The sequence below is a fragment of the Nestor notabilis genome, unplaced genomic scaffold (assembly GCF_000696875.1).
Source record: "Nestor notabilis isolate BGI_N333 unplaced genomic scaffold, ASM69687v1 scaffold29577, whole genome shotgun sequence".
NCBI classification, from domain to species: Eukaryota; Metazoa; Chordata; class Aves; order Psittaciformes; family Psittacidae; genus Nestor; species Nestor notabilis.
The window spans coordinates 1-15366 of record NW_009938360.1 but is presented as its reverse complement, the minus strand read 5'-3'; the positions used below and the strand labels follow the sequence as shown (position 1 = coordinate 15366).

Genomic DNA, 15366 nt, shown 5'->3' with positions numbered 1-15366 from the left:
ACCTACCTCCAAAGCTGGGGAAACTGAATGCCACACTAAACTGCACTACTTCACACCAGTATGCAGGTGAGCAGCATCAGTCACTTGAGCTCTAGGGTTCAGCTAATTCTTCTGCCCAAAGCAGAGCCTCCTCACTCATTGTTTCAATAACCTACTGAAAACATAGTAAAAACTGATGTCTAGATCACCACTGCTACTACATATTGCCTCTTGCATCTTTCTTCTGTTTGCTGTGAAACTCACACATTGATAAGAATGTTGAACACACTGAATGCTAGAAGAAAGCTACTCAGAAGCCTCTGCTGACATAGGAGTAATGGACTCAGCATCAGCACTGAACTGCCAGCCACATTTTTCCGTCTCAATCCTAGCCTTAAAAGTCAGAGCAAGCAGCCACCAATCCCTGTATAACACAGGGAATTAGTGGATGAATAAAACCCAATAGATTTATCACCAGTACATATCCTCTGGTAAAAAAATGTGGTAGCATAAAGAATGCATAAACCAAAAGGGTAGGTCCTCAACTGAGGGAAGCTAAACTGACTTGGAGATGGCTGAAGAAATCACCTCAGGTATCTTGTTACCTGGACAAAAACAGAGTAGGTCCCGCAGAGTGTCCGTTTCAACTCAGCAGCCACTTTGAGAAAACAGATGATCAACTGCAGTCCACTAAGAGCTATCAGAATAGAGAGTAAGATGATATTCCACTCCACTATGTTAGCAGGTTCGGTACACCGAGACCAAGCAGGGTAATCTGTGAGGTACCTATTAGAGAAATAGGAATGTGAAGTAAATTAAAATGTGGTGAGTGTAATTAAATTTAAATACACATATTTCACCTATAATATACATAAAACCCATATTGGGCTTTATATGCTTCAAGTTTAGGAGCCAGTCTCTAACCTTTCACTACACCAGCATAACTCCTGCCTAGGTTTGTTAAACTCAGCTGCACGAGGACACTTATTTTCCTCAAATACGTCTGCTTCAGTAGTTTCCCTGTTAGACACACAAGTGTTAGAAAGGCATTGCCACTTTTTCAAATGGCAGAATCCAAGTCTAAAATGGGAATTTTCCTTTCATTGATTTAATTTAATCTTTATGTTAAGTCCAGCTGACATCAGTTCCACACAGAGCAGGAACACCCAACAGCATCAGCCTAACCAGTACATGCAGCCTAAATGCTAGAGCTGAGGTAAGTGTCACCATGTGTAATTTCCAGTTATTCTAGAGCCATGCTTTGCATCCTTGAGGATCATAATGTGGACAACTGACATGTGCCCTTTTAACTGAGACATGCTATAGCCTGAAGGTTAATTGCAAAACCTTAAACTCACTGGCTCAGTGTCAGTTGCTTTTTTCCTAAACATTCATAACTGAAATGCTTTAGGGAAATCTGGAGTGCATTATTCAGCGTCTGGCCCTTTATGTTGAACTCAAGCTCGTTTTTGTATTTCCAAATTGGAATGGTAATGCTGGTGATTCATAGCAGAGATTGCAGGATACATTTAATTGTTTTAAAATAAAGCTGACTTAAGTCAGAGAAGGCCACAGTTTAGGAACTACCCTGTTAGATGCTGAAGGAACTTTTTGTGATCCTCTGACAAATTTAATCCTCAGTGCATTCAAATGCAGTTGGAAGACCTTGGCATTATATGACTTGAAATATTCAAGCCTCATAAAACTTTGACCTTTTAACTGGAGAATGTAAAATTTTGTGAAAGCAGCCTCAGGTTATAGATCTCAATCAACTTTTCATGCCTGCAGGAGGTTGGGACACAGACAACACTTTGTCTACCTTACTTCGGTGTTTTATGAGATACAGCAGCTGTATGCTGAAACTACCAGTGATCAAACCACAGACTTCACTGAGTTTTAGGAGTTCAAGAGAAACCTACTGAGTTATTAAATATAAAAATGCCATCTATAATCCTTGATTCAAAAACTTGAGGAATTCACAGGAATACACTGAGAAAGTATCCGTCTACAGCCACTCTAATCTTACATTTTTTACTATATGTGACTGTGATCACCACCAGATACAGGACACTTATCTAGATGGACCTCCAGTTCTGATCAGTACAAAGATTCTTACATTTAATCTTTCCTTACAAGGAAGCAAATAGCTTTCTTTGAAGGTTCTGGTACTCATTCAACAAGCTGAAAAACCTCACTCACCAATATTGGTCTTGCGTTCAAGAGACTATACCATTTTGTATAAAACTCAAAAAAAAATCTGACTACTGTTTTGATAAATAGTTTCTTCCAGAGATTTACACTGATGTTTCTTACCCTCCAGCAGTGTCTTTGAAGATATAATCCCATCCACTTGATGAATTGCAGAAGGGGCCTTGGATCAACCCCAAGGTAAAAATGATGCAACTGTATCCAGAGAAAGCAACTCCAAGCAGGGCTAGCACAATTGATACAAAACTCTGAAGAGAAAAAACAAATATTATTGTGTGGGAACAGTGTCCACAGCAAATAGTCATTCAGCCTGCCTAGCTACTTCCTTGAGGCTGAATTTCACAATTGATTTCCCCAGTCTTCAAAATTCAGAAAGAAAAATACCAGGTAAAGAATAGTAAACATACGTATATAAAATAAAGATAGACAGAGTTTAAGACAGTTTCACAACTCTCAGTTAAATATTGTCTTGTTGTTTGTTTCTGGGGTTTGTTTGGGTTTTTTTAACTTGCATTTTTGCACAACTGTTTCCCAAAATGCCAGAGGAACACAACCACACATTGAATGTTTGCATCCCAGAGAGTGCATATTGAATCATTACTGGAAAAAATAACTTCCAATTACAAGCAAGGGGATGAAGCTGTTTAGTTGGGGCATTTCATTGAAGCTCTCAGGCCTTCTGTGTTCTAATTTTATTTTACAAGGGTTTTTTGGTGGGGTTTCTTGTTTAGTTTTCTTTCATCCTGCTTATGCATCAGAAGGAAGGAGCTATGATTTCTGTGACCTCTCAATCCAACTTCAAATCCTTCTCTGTAAAAGGAAGTGGAAACATTGCCATGGGGAAGGCAGAAGGATGTGCTGGAAACACAAGAGCAGGAAGGTACTCAGAAAAAATGCTGAAGATATGCACAAAAATAAAACACAGACTCACCCTGTAGGTTTTGTTACAACTCTCACTCTGGCAGCACCGATAGAATACACTACACTCCAGCGTTATTAGAATTACTGCCAGCAGAAGGATCTGTAAGGGGACATTATAATGTCAGTGAAATGACTGGAGATACTAAGCCAAAGTCTCCACCTATGGAAGACAGGGACTGCACCCGTTATGCTCTATTGATATTTTAAAGGCTAAAAATGCTTCAAAACATGAATGTCACTGTCACAGTTAACATTTTCCCAAATTTTCAACTACGCTTTTCTGTTCAAATTCTCTGCCCAATTGTCTTTTCTTCACTAGAAAAAGATAAGGTTTTTCTTTTAAGAATACACAGTTTCAAAAGATTATCTCATGGTTTAATAACTCTCCCAGTTCAGCACCTTCATAAAACCACCTTACTTATGTAGATGAGATCTTCTAACTGCTGATTGTGTGCGTGCACTTTTATTACATACCTGCTTTCTGTCTCTGAGCCTACGGTTCTTTATGAACATAGCTAACAGTACGAGCAGTGGGCAAATCTGTGTTAGTTTATCACTGCAGATGAGCATATTACAAATGTAATGGAGAAAATCCTAATATGCCCATCACAGTGAGATAATCTTATGCATTTTGCCTAACAATAGTGTTTTGGCAAAAGAGCTCTAACTCAGCCTCCACAGAGGATTAAATCAACACAGTGTCTGGCTCCATAATACAAACATAAATTAGACATAAACAAAAAGCCAGCAGAAAGAACAATCAACACTGCAAAACCACTTACATGAAATTAAGTGGTATACATAGCATGTCATTCAGGATATTTACATTTTTTCAATTTGATCAAGTCTTTCCTGCCTGCAGTGTTTTTGTGAAAGTAATCCATATTCTCTTTAAAAGCACAATTATATTGCTGTACAGTAACCCAACATTACTTGCAGTAGAATGCAATTAATTAAAAATTCATAGAATCAACACTTACCATCACACCTGAGAAACAGATCCCTTCAAAATACCACACGTAGTTGGGAAGCTGGTAACTGGCAGCATGAGAAGCTTTCCCATTAGGGAAGTATAATAGGATGTTAACAACAATACTCCAAAGTGCAAGAGGTATCAGCAGGCAACTCAAACAGCTTCCACATGTCTCTAAAGCCATCTCAAGAACTTTAGAATTTTTGCTCTTCTAAGCTAACAAAAGATTACAAGCTTTTAGATACAAAAAGCGATTTGACCTCCTCAGATTGGTTCAGTCATTTCATATTCACAGAAACGGGATGACTGGGGTATGATTCCAGATAGAGAAGTGCTTAACAGTTAGCAGAACAATAGATGAATATCGCTGTCTAAACTCATTGTCCTTTCTAAGCATGTGTCTTTAACTAGCAGTTTCCCTTCTAAAAGATCCTCCTTTGTGATCTCTCAAATAAAATATGTCAAGAAATTGAACTCAGGAAGGAACTTAAAAAAACCCCTCATTTCCTTGCAACTGCTTAGAAACGCACTCCTCCCGAGAGCACAGATTATGATGCAGATACTCTGACAGAAGGCAGGTTGGTCAGCCTTACTGAAGCCCAAAATTTTTCCTATACCTTATATAGGGAAGGGGGGCTGTCAAATGATAAATGTCCACACTGCCTTACACTACAGAGAATTAATACCAGAGTTTAGCAGATACCACACTAAGGGTGAACCAACACTTGTTGCTAACTTGGGGCAGCCTCACAAAAACACCCCCTGTGAGTCACCAGGAAAGTAACTGAAGAATGAGCTCTGGGTTTACTCAATAGCAAAGTCACAGTCACAGAACAAAAAATATGGGCTTTACCAAAGGCAAGAAAGCTGATTTTAGAAGCAATGATGTCATAGCATATTTTCTTTCCATTTCTTCAATAGCTGTTTTAGGCTCTGCACACGAGGCTTCTTTCATGATCTCATAAAAAACTGTTTGGGTTACATGTTAAAACTAATTCCTTCCTATTGCTCTGAATGAGATCATCCAAGGAAATGGGCATGGTGGTACTTGTTCTCTGCTGTGACTCTCCATCTCCCCTTCTTTTTATAGGATGTTTCATTTTGAAGTCCTTAAACTTTAATCTGAGGATTTCCCCTATTTCCTGGTTTAGTCCCTAATCACTACAGATACTTTTATCAGGATTCCCTCTAATTGAACAAAATTAGCAGCAAACCTCCCTTTGCAGGCTCACAGGCACGGACAGAACTCATATCATCAACGCTACACCTTACAGTTCAGAGAAAACAGCTGAATTAAAAGCAGGCACATCACATCCCTGGGACTGATTTTTTTATTACAAAACTCAGAGATCATGTAATAGGCTAGAAACAATGCAATTTGCTGCTACTTCCCATAGTAATCTACTCTGATTAAAGAAACTTGGAAAATGACATCTGGGACCACATTTTTTCTGCAGTACAGCAGTCCACATCATGACTTATTTTGTACTTAAACTGAGCTCTGCAAATGCCAAATCACGGTGTGTATTTTTGCTGGCACACTGCACTGCTAGAACAAAAAAAAAACCCCAACCAAACAAAAAAAAACCCCAAACAAACAAAAAAAAAAAACAACCCACCACCAAACCCCACCCCATTATACTAAATACTATGCAAACCAGGGAACCAGTTTCTCAAATATCTTACTAAGTGTTGCAAGAACTGCTTTCCTGTTGCTGTCAATGTCCACAAGCTGATGCCAAGCCCATTATCGAAAAGCCATGTTTCCTCTGGATGAGTGACTTCTCTGTTAACTGAAATAACCTAAAATCAAGCTCTTCTCCACAATAAACTAATAAACCCCCCCAACCACTGTCTTATGCATCTGGCAACAGAGGAATTCAACTGGCCTTTTTTTAAATGACAACATAAGCAATGAGTAGTAATGTTGTGCATTAGCACTGCATGCATCTGAGCTGAAGTTTTAATTCTAAACTCTAGCCTAATCATTCTGTCCAATTGAATTTCTAAAGTTTTTTCAGTTCTTTAATTAGTTGTGTGTACCAGAAAGACAAGTAACAACCATGCAAACATAAAGGCAAACAAATCTGTAAGTTGTATGGGAATTAAGCCCTATTCCATCGAGACCCTCTTTTCCTCCTCCTCCTCTCAACTCTACCCTTAATTTAAACTTGCAGACCTTTCTTCAAACAGTGTTTTTTCATATACAAAGACACCATGCTGCAAAGCTGCAAAGAATTTTATGTGTATACACATGTACACACACATATTCTCTTCTTAGCAGGGCAAGACACAGATATACACAACAAGCAGTTGTATTAAAGTATGAAAGACTGCCCTCAACGACTTCTATGTATTTATGTATGAATAAATGACATTACAAGAAGTGGATATCCTGAGATTCTAAACACAAATTCTTCCCATCTGCAAGTTCTTTTGCTGCTGTGGATGCATATGTGCAATTTCATTTTCACAGTTTATTTCCTTTTTCAGATATATTTTTGTACTTGGCAGACTGGGCTGTTAGAACAGCCTTAGACACACCTCAAGTTCTTGGCATGTTTTTGAGCTATGGCTCAACTGAATAGGAACCTCTCTCTGGTCCTTGGAACAGCCATTAGCAACGAACTACTAGCCCAGACCCAGTTCTAATACTCCCTGTAAATAGCTTAATCTGTCACAGAGACACCTGTCACTGAACTATCATACCCTTGTTGATGCACAATTGCCTGGATCAGCTAAATGATCCAAATCAAACAGTGAAGCAGTTCCCACTCTGACAGAACCTGCTGGAGAGGAGAAACAGGTTATAATCTGACTGCCTTATATTTATGTTTTAATGCCACACTGTCTTTTACATTAAGGCTAGGAAAGCAGTGTTTCAGGATGGGCAGGGAAAGAATCACTGACACCTGCTGGGTGGTTTTAATATAAATCTTTATTTGTGAAATACATAAGTTTGGAAAACTTCTCAAAAGGTGAAGTGCATATATCTGCCCTCAATAACCCACATTTTACTGCTGCTTTACTTTTCGTCCAGCTGAGTATTCGTTTGTATCCAGGCCACACTAAGTTGGGTTTGTGTTCATTCCAGCATCAAAGTGCAACTTTATTGAGAAAACAAATTAAAGTACAGAGCTGTTTTGTCAGTAGAAAGAAAAAAAACACAAACCCAACATCTATAGTGACATGTGTTGAGGCAGTTGCCCATACTAAAATGAAATGAACCACAGAAATTCAGGATACATTTTGCCTTTAGATACAGGCAGGTTATTGGAAAACACGCATATGACTCTAACAACAAAGGCTGGCCCCAAGTCAGTTAAATTGATGGCAATAGCACAGTTTGACAACAAACAACATGCATTTTAGTAAGCATGCAATGTAAAAACAAAAGAAAAGAAAAAAAAAAAAGTGCAACCTTCCTCTCCCCCCCCCAAAAAAAAGCCAAAACCAACTAACCAACCAAACAAAAAAAGAAAAAAAAAAAAGCAAACAAAACCCCCAAACTTCCAAACCCCCAAAACCCCACAGATATCTCAATACATCACACACATGCACCCATGTCAATGCATTGTCAGGTTTCTAGCAAGCGTATGTCTGTGGGGGGAACAAAAAGAAAGACACTTAGTAAGGGGAAGAAAGCTAATATTGTATCCAACCATAAGAGCTAAAATTAACCTGGCCACATTTAGACAACCTTAGCATGGCTCTTTTATATTGCAGTTAAAGCATGAAAGATAGAAGTGAGAAGACAGTAATAGCTTTGATAAAGCCGCAGCATTCAATTATGTAAATGAAAAATGTCAAACATTCTTAGCCATAATGTGTGTGATATAAATCACATCTGGTTCATACCTTAAGCTATTGCAGTTTCAACACTACAACTATGATACCAATCTCAACAACATGCTCAAACTGTTTAACAGGACTCTAAAGAAGTTCGGGGAAATTTCCCTTCCTCAAAAAAAAACACCTTCCTTCAAAAATCCCATCAGATCTGTCTGTAGGTTTTGTTAGCTATATGCTAACATAATTCCTTCCCTTAAGCAAGGCCAGATGCTGAAGTATTCATTACTGCATATTCTCAATAATACATCCATTGCATGTGAGAAAAATACACAGCTAAAGTAATATAGTTAGAAAAAGCAGCCTACCACTAAACTGTACCATGCTATGCAACAATGGTTTAGGCTTTGGCAAATAACACCACCAGGAGATTTGTATTTCACTGAACTGTTGTTTAAGAATACCTAAGAAATAGCTACTGAATAAGACTACAGTAGCACCAGTAACAAGTACTTGATGTTCATCTGAGAAGCATGGTTATAACTACAAATGGCTTACCTCCTCTTCACTGCAGCACAACCCACATAGTCCTCCAAGAATGCCGTTGATTATATGTATGAAGCACAGGATGAACTCTATTCCTCCCAAGACAAGGAGGATGGCAAAGAGGGTGACATTCCACTGCACAATGTTATGAGGTTCTTGACATTCAGACCACCTGTTATACTCAAATAAGTACCTGTCCAAAGCAATTAGAAGCATATTAACAGAGTGGGATGCTTACCATACACTAGAACAAATGATGTCTAGCCTGTAACTGCACTGGGGATACGCACTCTATGAGGAAACAGAAAATGCAATGGTTTATTCCATGCAGAGTTTGCTCTGTTTAAGTGTGTTGAACTACCAACCATACGTTTTTGTTAAGTCTTAGTTTCTTAAAAAAAAAAAAAAAAAAAAAAAAAGGAAAATGCAATCTAAGCTATAAAAGCAGAATCTTCTATCACTGATTAAAGTGAGACACAAGCTCAAGGAAGCTGAAAGAACAAAGCTACTTCTCAGAACAACCATAGAGCTTTTCAGGATTGGGCCCTCATTCTGAAGACAGCAATTACTGATCCAAAGCAAATGGGTCACCTCCTCTCTTGTGCTGCTGTCTTTGGGCCCTCACACGCCTACGCTGGAAGAGCCAAACACAGAACAAATTCAGAGTATTCCCACTGCTAGTCCACATCCACATCTTCAGAACATCAGCACTGATGAACCTTCAGCAAAGAGTTGACTCAGTTCTTCTATATTCAATCATGTTGGGGGGAGAGGGGAAGGGGAGGGGAATGAGTGAGGAGGATGAATGTCCCCTCCTGGGACAGATGCAATTGAAATGTAAAATTCAAGGTCTCTGATGCAAAGTTGCTTTATGTGGTTTCTTAGTACTCAATCATTCTCTAGTCTGGCATCAGCCATAAACTGTTACTAGAAACAATCTCGAGGTTGCCAATCATACAGACACTATAAAAGCATGTCATGATCCAAATCAAATCCTCTTCCAACCTACAGGACTTGTGGGGATTAATGGGGAATAGCATACAGCTCAGCTACATAGGCTTGATTTGCTGGAGGACCCTAATTAGGGATAGTTAGGTGCTTCTGGCCCTCCCTGCCCGGTGGTGTACAAAGATTCTTATAAACCTTTTCTAGTTTCATTTACAAAGCTTCTATGCCATTGTCACTAATGAAGGTATTAGGCCAGTTTATAGTGACGCAGAGCAACTTCAGAAGCAAGCCTCACAAAACAGATTCTTACACAAATGATGAGAACTTTCATAACAAGAGAACTTTCATAATCTATTCTATGATTCTATGAACAACCGCTACTTGTAGTTTGTAAATCCCTCAAAGTCCTAAAACTTTATGTTAGTGATGTTCATGGATATGAACAGTATACGGTATATAGATATTATTATATATATTTATATATGTATGTTCAGATTCCTTTTTGTAGGACAGAGAATTTATATTGCTTTGGTTTTAAACTTGAGCAGTGTGCGTAACTGATGCCATCTGTTCAGTTCTTAGTGAGCAAGAAGCATAAACTTATGAATAGATCTTGGTATATGGTTACTGGATATTGCTGAAAGGTACTGAAATAAAGCCTATGTGTACATGGGGGAAGATATAACGCCCTCATGAACAGCCAACTTACCCTCCAGAGGATTCAGTGAAAGGATATATCCAGTTTCTTTCTAAGTGAGTAAAACAGTATGGTCCATGAGACAAGCCCAGTGCTGAAATGATTATACAGTATCCAGAACCAATGATCCCAATAAGGGCAGCCAGAACTGAGGACAGCATCTGCACAGCAAACACAGACGTGAATTTTTGACACAGCCATCACCTTGCCTTTGAGATTATCTGGGACTGGAATGTAAAGGCTCACTTACCGCACAGCTTTTCCCACAGTTCTCATGGCCAAAGCACCCACAGCAGTCATCATTGTGAAGCCCAATGAATACTGCAGCTGGAATAAGTACCTAGATATGGAGCAGACATACCACGCTGTTCTGTTTTGTTGCACAGATAAAACACAGTCGTCACAATAACTTCATTTATATTGTTCTTGGCAGGGGGTTGAGGCAGCCTGTATAAGTTATTCAGTTTTACTCCTATTTAACACAGTAGGCATCTTGCCACTGATATCAGGACACCAACACCAGGACAAGTGTATTTCTGTTTCTGCTTAAGTGCATAAAGAGCCTGCTGTGGTACTGCTGCAATTTAAAGTGCTTCAACTTTAAAAGTTTTTGTTCACATTAAAGGCTGCATCCTCCAAATAAGTTTTATTAAAAGAATATGTTCACTTTACGCCAAACGAGGACTATGAGAGAAGTATCCCATAATTATTTGTTAAAAAACCCCAGCTATTACTGTCATATTAGTCACTGAAAAGTTGGCATCATTGCCTGTGTGACAACCCAGTATGACTAGAGTAGAAAGTCTAGAAATATTTTGCCCAGTTCAGGCAAACATCTCAGTACAGACATCTTGCTGCTGCTGGGTTTTCACAACTAGTTTCCAGTGACAGAAATGCAAAACAACAAAGCAGAAGCTATCTGTAAAAAACACAAATCATCCATACTCCAGAGCTTTTAGCATAAAAATCAAGGAGGAGAGATGATTAAACAGAGTATCCTACCCACCAGCATCAGGGCTTAATAATAGTTTGCACTTAAAAAGATTCCACACCCAGGAGAACCTTGGAAAACCATAAAGAAAGAGCAAAGTTTTATCTGAAAACTGCATAGATTTACTCAACAAGACAGTAAAATAAAAACTACCCAGTTGAATAGTCACATAGTCGCCAGCCCTTCTTCAAACCTATCACTAAGCCCCAATGCTGCAGGTCCAGAAGAGATTGTACAAGTGTGTTCCAGGAGCAATTAACTGATTTCACTTGTATTATTCTGTGTGTAAAGCCCAGTCTTTGCAAATCCAGCCTAGGTTCCAATGGGCCTGTAACACAGCTGTAAGCACCTCTCACAAGCTGGAGCGCCTTTTGCAATGGTTTTGAACCTACGATTTGCAGACATCTTCAGATCTGTAGCCTATTTCTAACAGGACTTTTCAAAGCAAATTAAAAAGGAAGCCTGAAGTCAGGGAACTTAAATATGCTACAATGTGGTCCACAAAACTATAAAAGATAGAAAATAAGAGCTTCAGATTAACAATGTCCTCTAATGAACATATTCAATTCTTCATCCTTTGCTGTTACTGGAATGCAAAGCTTTGGTATCTGCCACTTGATTCCTCTGAATAAACAGCTAAGGCAGATAAATAACTGCCAACATCTCATATAATAGAAATTAAGGAATTGTAACTAAATGCTAGTTATCTAGGGATATGTTATTGAACTCCTTTTAAATAAGTAAAATGTAAGATTTAACCCTTTATGCAAACCATGATGTACTCAGAGGCTTGGTTCCAGTTTTGCATTTGTATTCTGCAACCTAGACTCTGATTTTCTGAGCTTTAAAGTGACATAATGCTGCAGATAAGATAACCAATAACAACTAATAATACCTATGGGGTAATATAGCTAATTTCTTTTGATTCTGCTGACAAGGTATTTGATCGATTACTAGTGTAAATGGTAAAGAAATAGCAATATTGAGTAGCTGCAAAATAAACTTGAAAGAAGCTCATTACTTACCAAAAAGCCTCCACCTAGAATGCCATGAAGGCACTCAACGTATTTTCCGAGATGATGCTCTGAAGCGTATCTTGTTTCTCCATTGGGAAAATAAAGTAAAATGTTGGCCACAATGCTGAGCAAGGCCAAGATGAGCAACTTATAGCCAATACATCTAGCACACCTTCCAAAACACATGTCCTAAGCTTTACAAATCCTTCCTTCTCTAGTCCAATCCAACTTATCTCGTACCTGTCCACACCTAAAAGAAGGTCAGCTTTTATTCTCACCTCCTTAAATACTCATGGTTACCTAGCTACTTGGATGACGTTAACACCGCTTCGTAACTACCATTCCCAATTGCAGAGTGAGGGAACAGGGATGGCAGAACACCACCACCCTTTTTAAATGCAATAATTGTTGACAAACCAGACGCAATCAAGGAAATATGGAATACTAGATAATTTCACTCTAATACGATGCTTGGAATGATCATCAGTGAACATGATTAGACATGAACAACAGGCTTAAACCACAACACAAGTTCTGCTAGGAACAGAAGGAAAAAGGTTTTGTTTTCTTTGTTAGAACCAGCTTTGACTTTTAGGTTTATAGACTGATTCAGAACAACCTGAAGCCAAGGAATGACTTGGCTGACTTCAACAATATTGAGTCAGAGTTTTGGGTATAAACAGAATATGGTCTACAGCAATGAGGAGTATGTAGAGCAACCTCTCACTTTGCTATCCTGTGAATGGAGTAAGAGTAAACCTCACCAGGAAGCTGGAAGACAAATAAAAAAGGTAGGCTTCTCAGGAGTGTCCTTGTTCTTGCCAATATCAAACAAAAAATGTCCCAAAACACCCCCACCCCCAAATAAAAAAAAAAAAAAAAAAAAAAAAAAGCAGTCCTTGCACTGAAATTTCATGTATACAAGCACAAAAAAAAAACCAAAACAACAAAAAAAAAAAACCCACCCAAAAAACCCCCACTGAACAAGGAGAAACGTATTACATCAGGGCTTTCCAAACTGTGTTGTATGTACCAGTAACATTAATTTGCATAACAGAGATATGAAGAGACCTGGAAAAATTAAGATCTAACCTGCTCTCTTTTCCCTCATGCAAATTTTGCTAAAATATCCTACAGCTTTCTTCTTCATGTATATACAGCTCAACACAGCAGCATGAGCTGCCCACTACTATGACATGACAGAAAATAACTAAGAAATACACAGGCCCAGGCTGCTGCTGGGAGGTGCTGCTGCCACCATCACAAAACAATGTAATGTTCATTGCAAAAACAGTTGCTAGACAAACTGAGTTTAGGAATGTCCAGGATATTAGAATACTATACTTAGATTTTTTCCAATTATTTAGGGGGAAAAAACCTACTCATTCACTTCTGTTGGGGGGGAGGGAGGACTATTATTTTTTTAATAGCTAAATAACACTGTAAACAGAAGTCCAAATCAAATCCATAGTATTCTTGCAAGTGATGTGAGCAAGACTTAAGCTGAGAGAGAGAACATGCAAAAAGAAGAGGCAGGGGGTGGGAGGAAGAGAACAGTCTTGTGCAGATGTGGTTTTGTGATGTAACTTCTCCGGGTATTGTAGCTGTTGACCTTGGAGACTTCCTTCATTATGAGAAATATCCTCCAATTGTAGAAACATAGGCTTACCATTATTGTGCACTTCACCTCTGATGACTAAACAAGCGTAAGTATCACCCTGCAAGTTTCCTCTGCAGAAGGAGATGGCTGGTCAACTGAAAACTCCCTTTATTGTGTTATGCTAAAAAACCTAAACCATTCCTCCTGCAAAACACCACCCAGCACCCTCCTCCCCACCCCAACCACCACACCATACATATGGCCACTGGAAAGTAGATCTGAAATATGTTCCATTTATAATCTGTATAATTGTTTTCTAAACACTTGATCTGAAACAAAATTTCACAAAAATCAAGAACTTCCTATATTTATTACCAAGCAGATGGGGCATTGCATGGGCATTGCAGTCTGCAGTTGCTACCAAACCTCCTCTCACTCCCAACAATAAAATAGTTCAGATCATTCTCCTGTATAAGCATATAGGCTGCAAAAGTCTTGAGACAGCTTGTTTACTTCTTATTCCTGTTTGGTTCCTAAGTCCTAGTTTTACTGCTCAAAGTGAGCAGCAGTGGATTTCTGGAATGCATTTGGGCACGTCAAGTTTTAAACGATTAACTGACCGGCACACGAGCAGTAGCCAAACATGAGCTTCTCATCAACCTGAGGAACAGCAGGGCCCAAACTGCACCTTATGACATGCTCCAGCACCATGAGATGGCAGAGTTTACACTAGCATAAACAAAACCAGAACTGGGTTTTGAGTCTTTTAAGAACCACAGTGTTTGCACTTAGAGAGGTAAGATAATAATTTACTCACAGGTGCTTCCTCACAGGAAACTCCACTATTTCTCTCTCTCACAGGACTATTCCTGTAGCTCTGATGCCTGTCTTGGACAGAGAACATTTATTAAAAGTCATTCCATCACCTAGTGTTACTGGAGACAATAAAAGTCTAATTCTAGGCTAAAGCCTAACTTTAGACTGTAGGGCTAGTCTTCAGCTCTGGCCGAGAAGAACATACTGCATTATGGTACAAGAAGGAGAAGACAACCAAATGGGCAGTGAAGAAATTTTCACACCACTCTAAGGTCCAGCAGGTAGGACTGTTGTGAAAGACTTTCATATCCTTTCCTGGCAAAAGAGGGGTAGTTTATAAACAATTACAGCAATTCTGCAGGACAAAGTTTGTCAGCAAAATAGCACTGCATGGGGTAGGACACTGACCTTTCATGCCAGGGAAGCAGTTAAAATTAGATGCCTTGTCCAATTTACTGGGGTATCTAACACTAAGGCTAATTTCAAACGGAATCCAAGAATCCAACAGCTTCTCCATAAAACAAAAAAATCCACCTCAGTAGTCATCATTCCTTTGGTTCTTCTATTGTAAAAGGGGGACAGAAACCTTCTTCCACAAACTAAAGATGTCAGAAAGAGACCAGTGTTTACTGATGCCTAACAGTGGGAAATCTCACAAGAGCTTTCTACATTCAGTCTCTGAAAAGATGAGTGTTCTCCAGCTTTCTGTATCTGCTCCTCAGCCAGCATGACAGGAGTAACAAAAATTATTTTCTCCAGCTCAGCTGCATATTGGAAACTCTTGCTGTATTTTTGGACAAGTACTAAGTTTAACTACTGCAAAGAGAAGCAATTTATCAAAGACTGTCAAAATGACCACAACTTAGTTACTAAACACTTGCG

At 38.9% G+C, this 15366-nt stretch overlaps 1 protein-coding gene across 1 annotated transcript; it reads right to left on the bottom strand.

Annotated features, from left to right (window-relative positions):
* Positions 1-285: 285 nt before the first annotated feature.
* Positions 286-12313, bottom strand: LOC104409422. Its single transcript, XM_010019281.1, has 9 exons — positions 12078-12313; positions 10312-10401; positions 10074-10222; positions 8429-8609; positions 4089-4292; positions 3119-3208; positions 2293-2435; positions 568-765; positions 286-403 (listed from the first exon to the last, which is right to left on the bottom strand). The coding sequence occupies exons 1-9, from the start codon at positions 12252-12254 to the stop codon at positions 286-288; spliced, it is 1350 nt and encodes a 449-aa protein (XP_010017583.1). The 5' UTR covers positions 12255-12313.
* Between the last annotated feature and the right edge of the window lie 3053 nt (positions 12314-15366).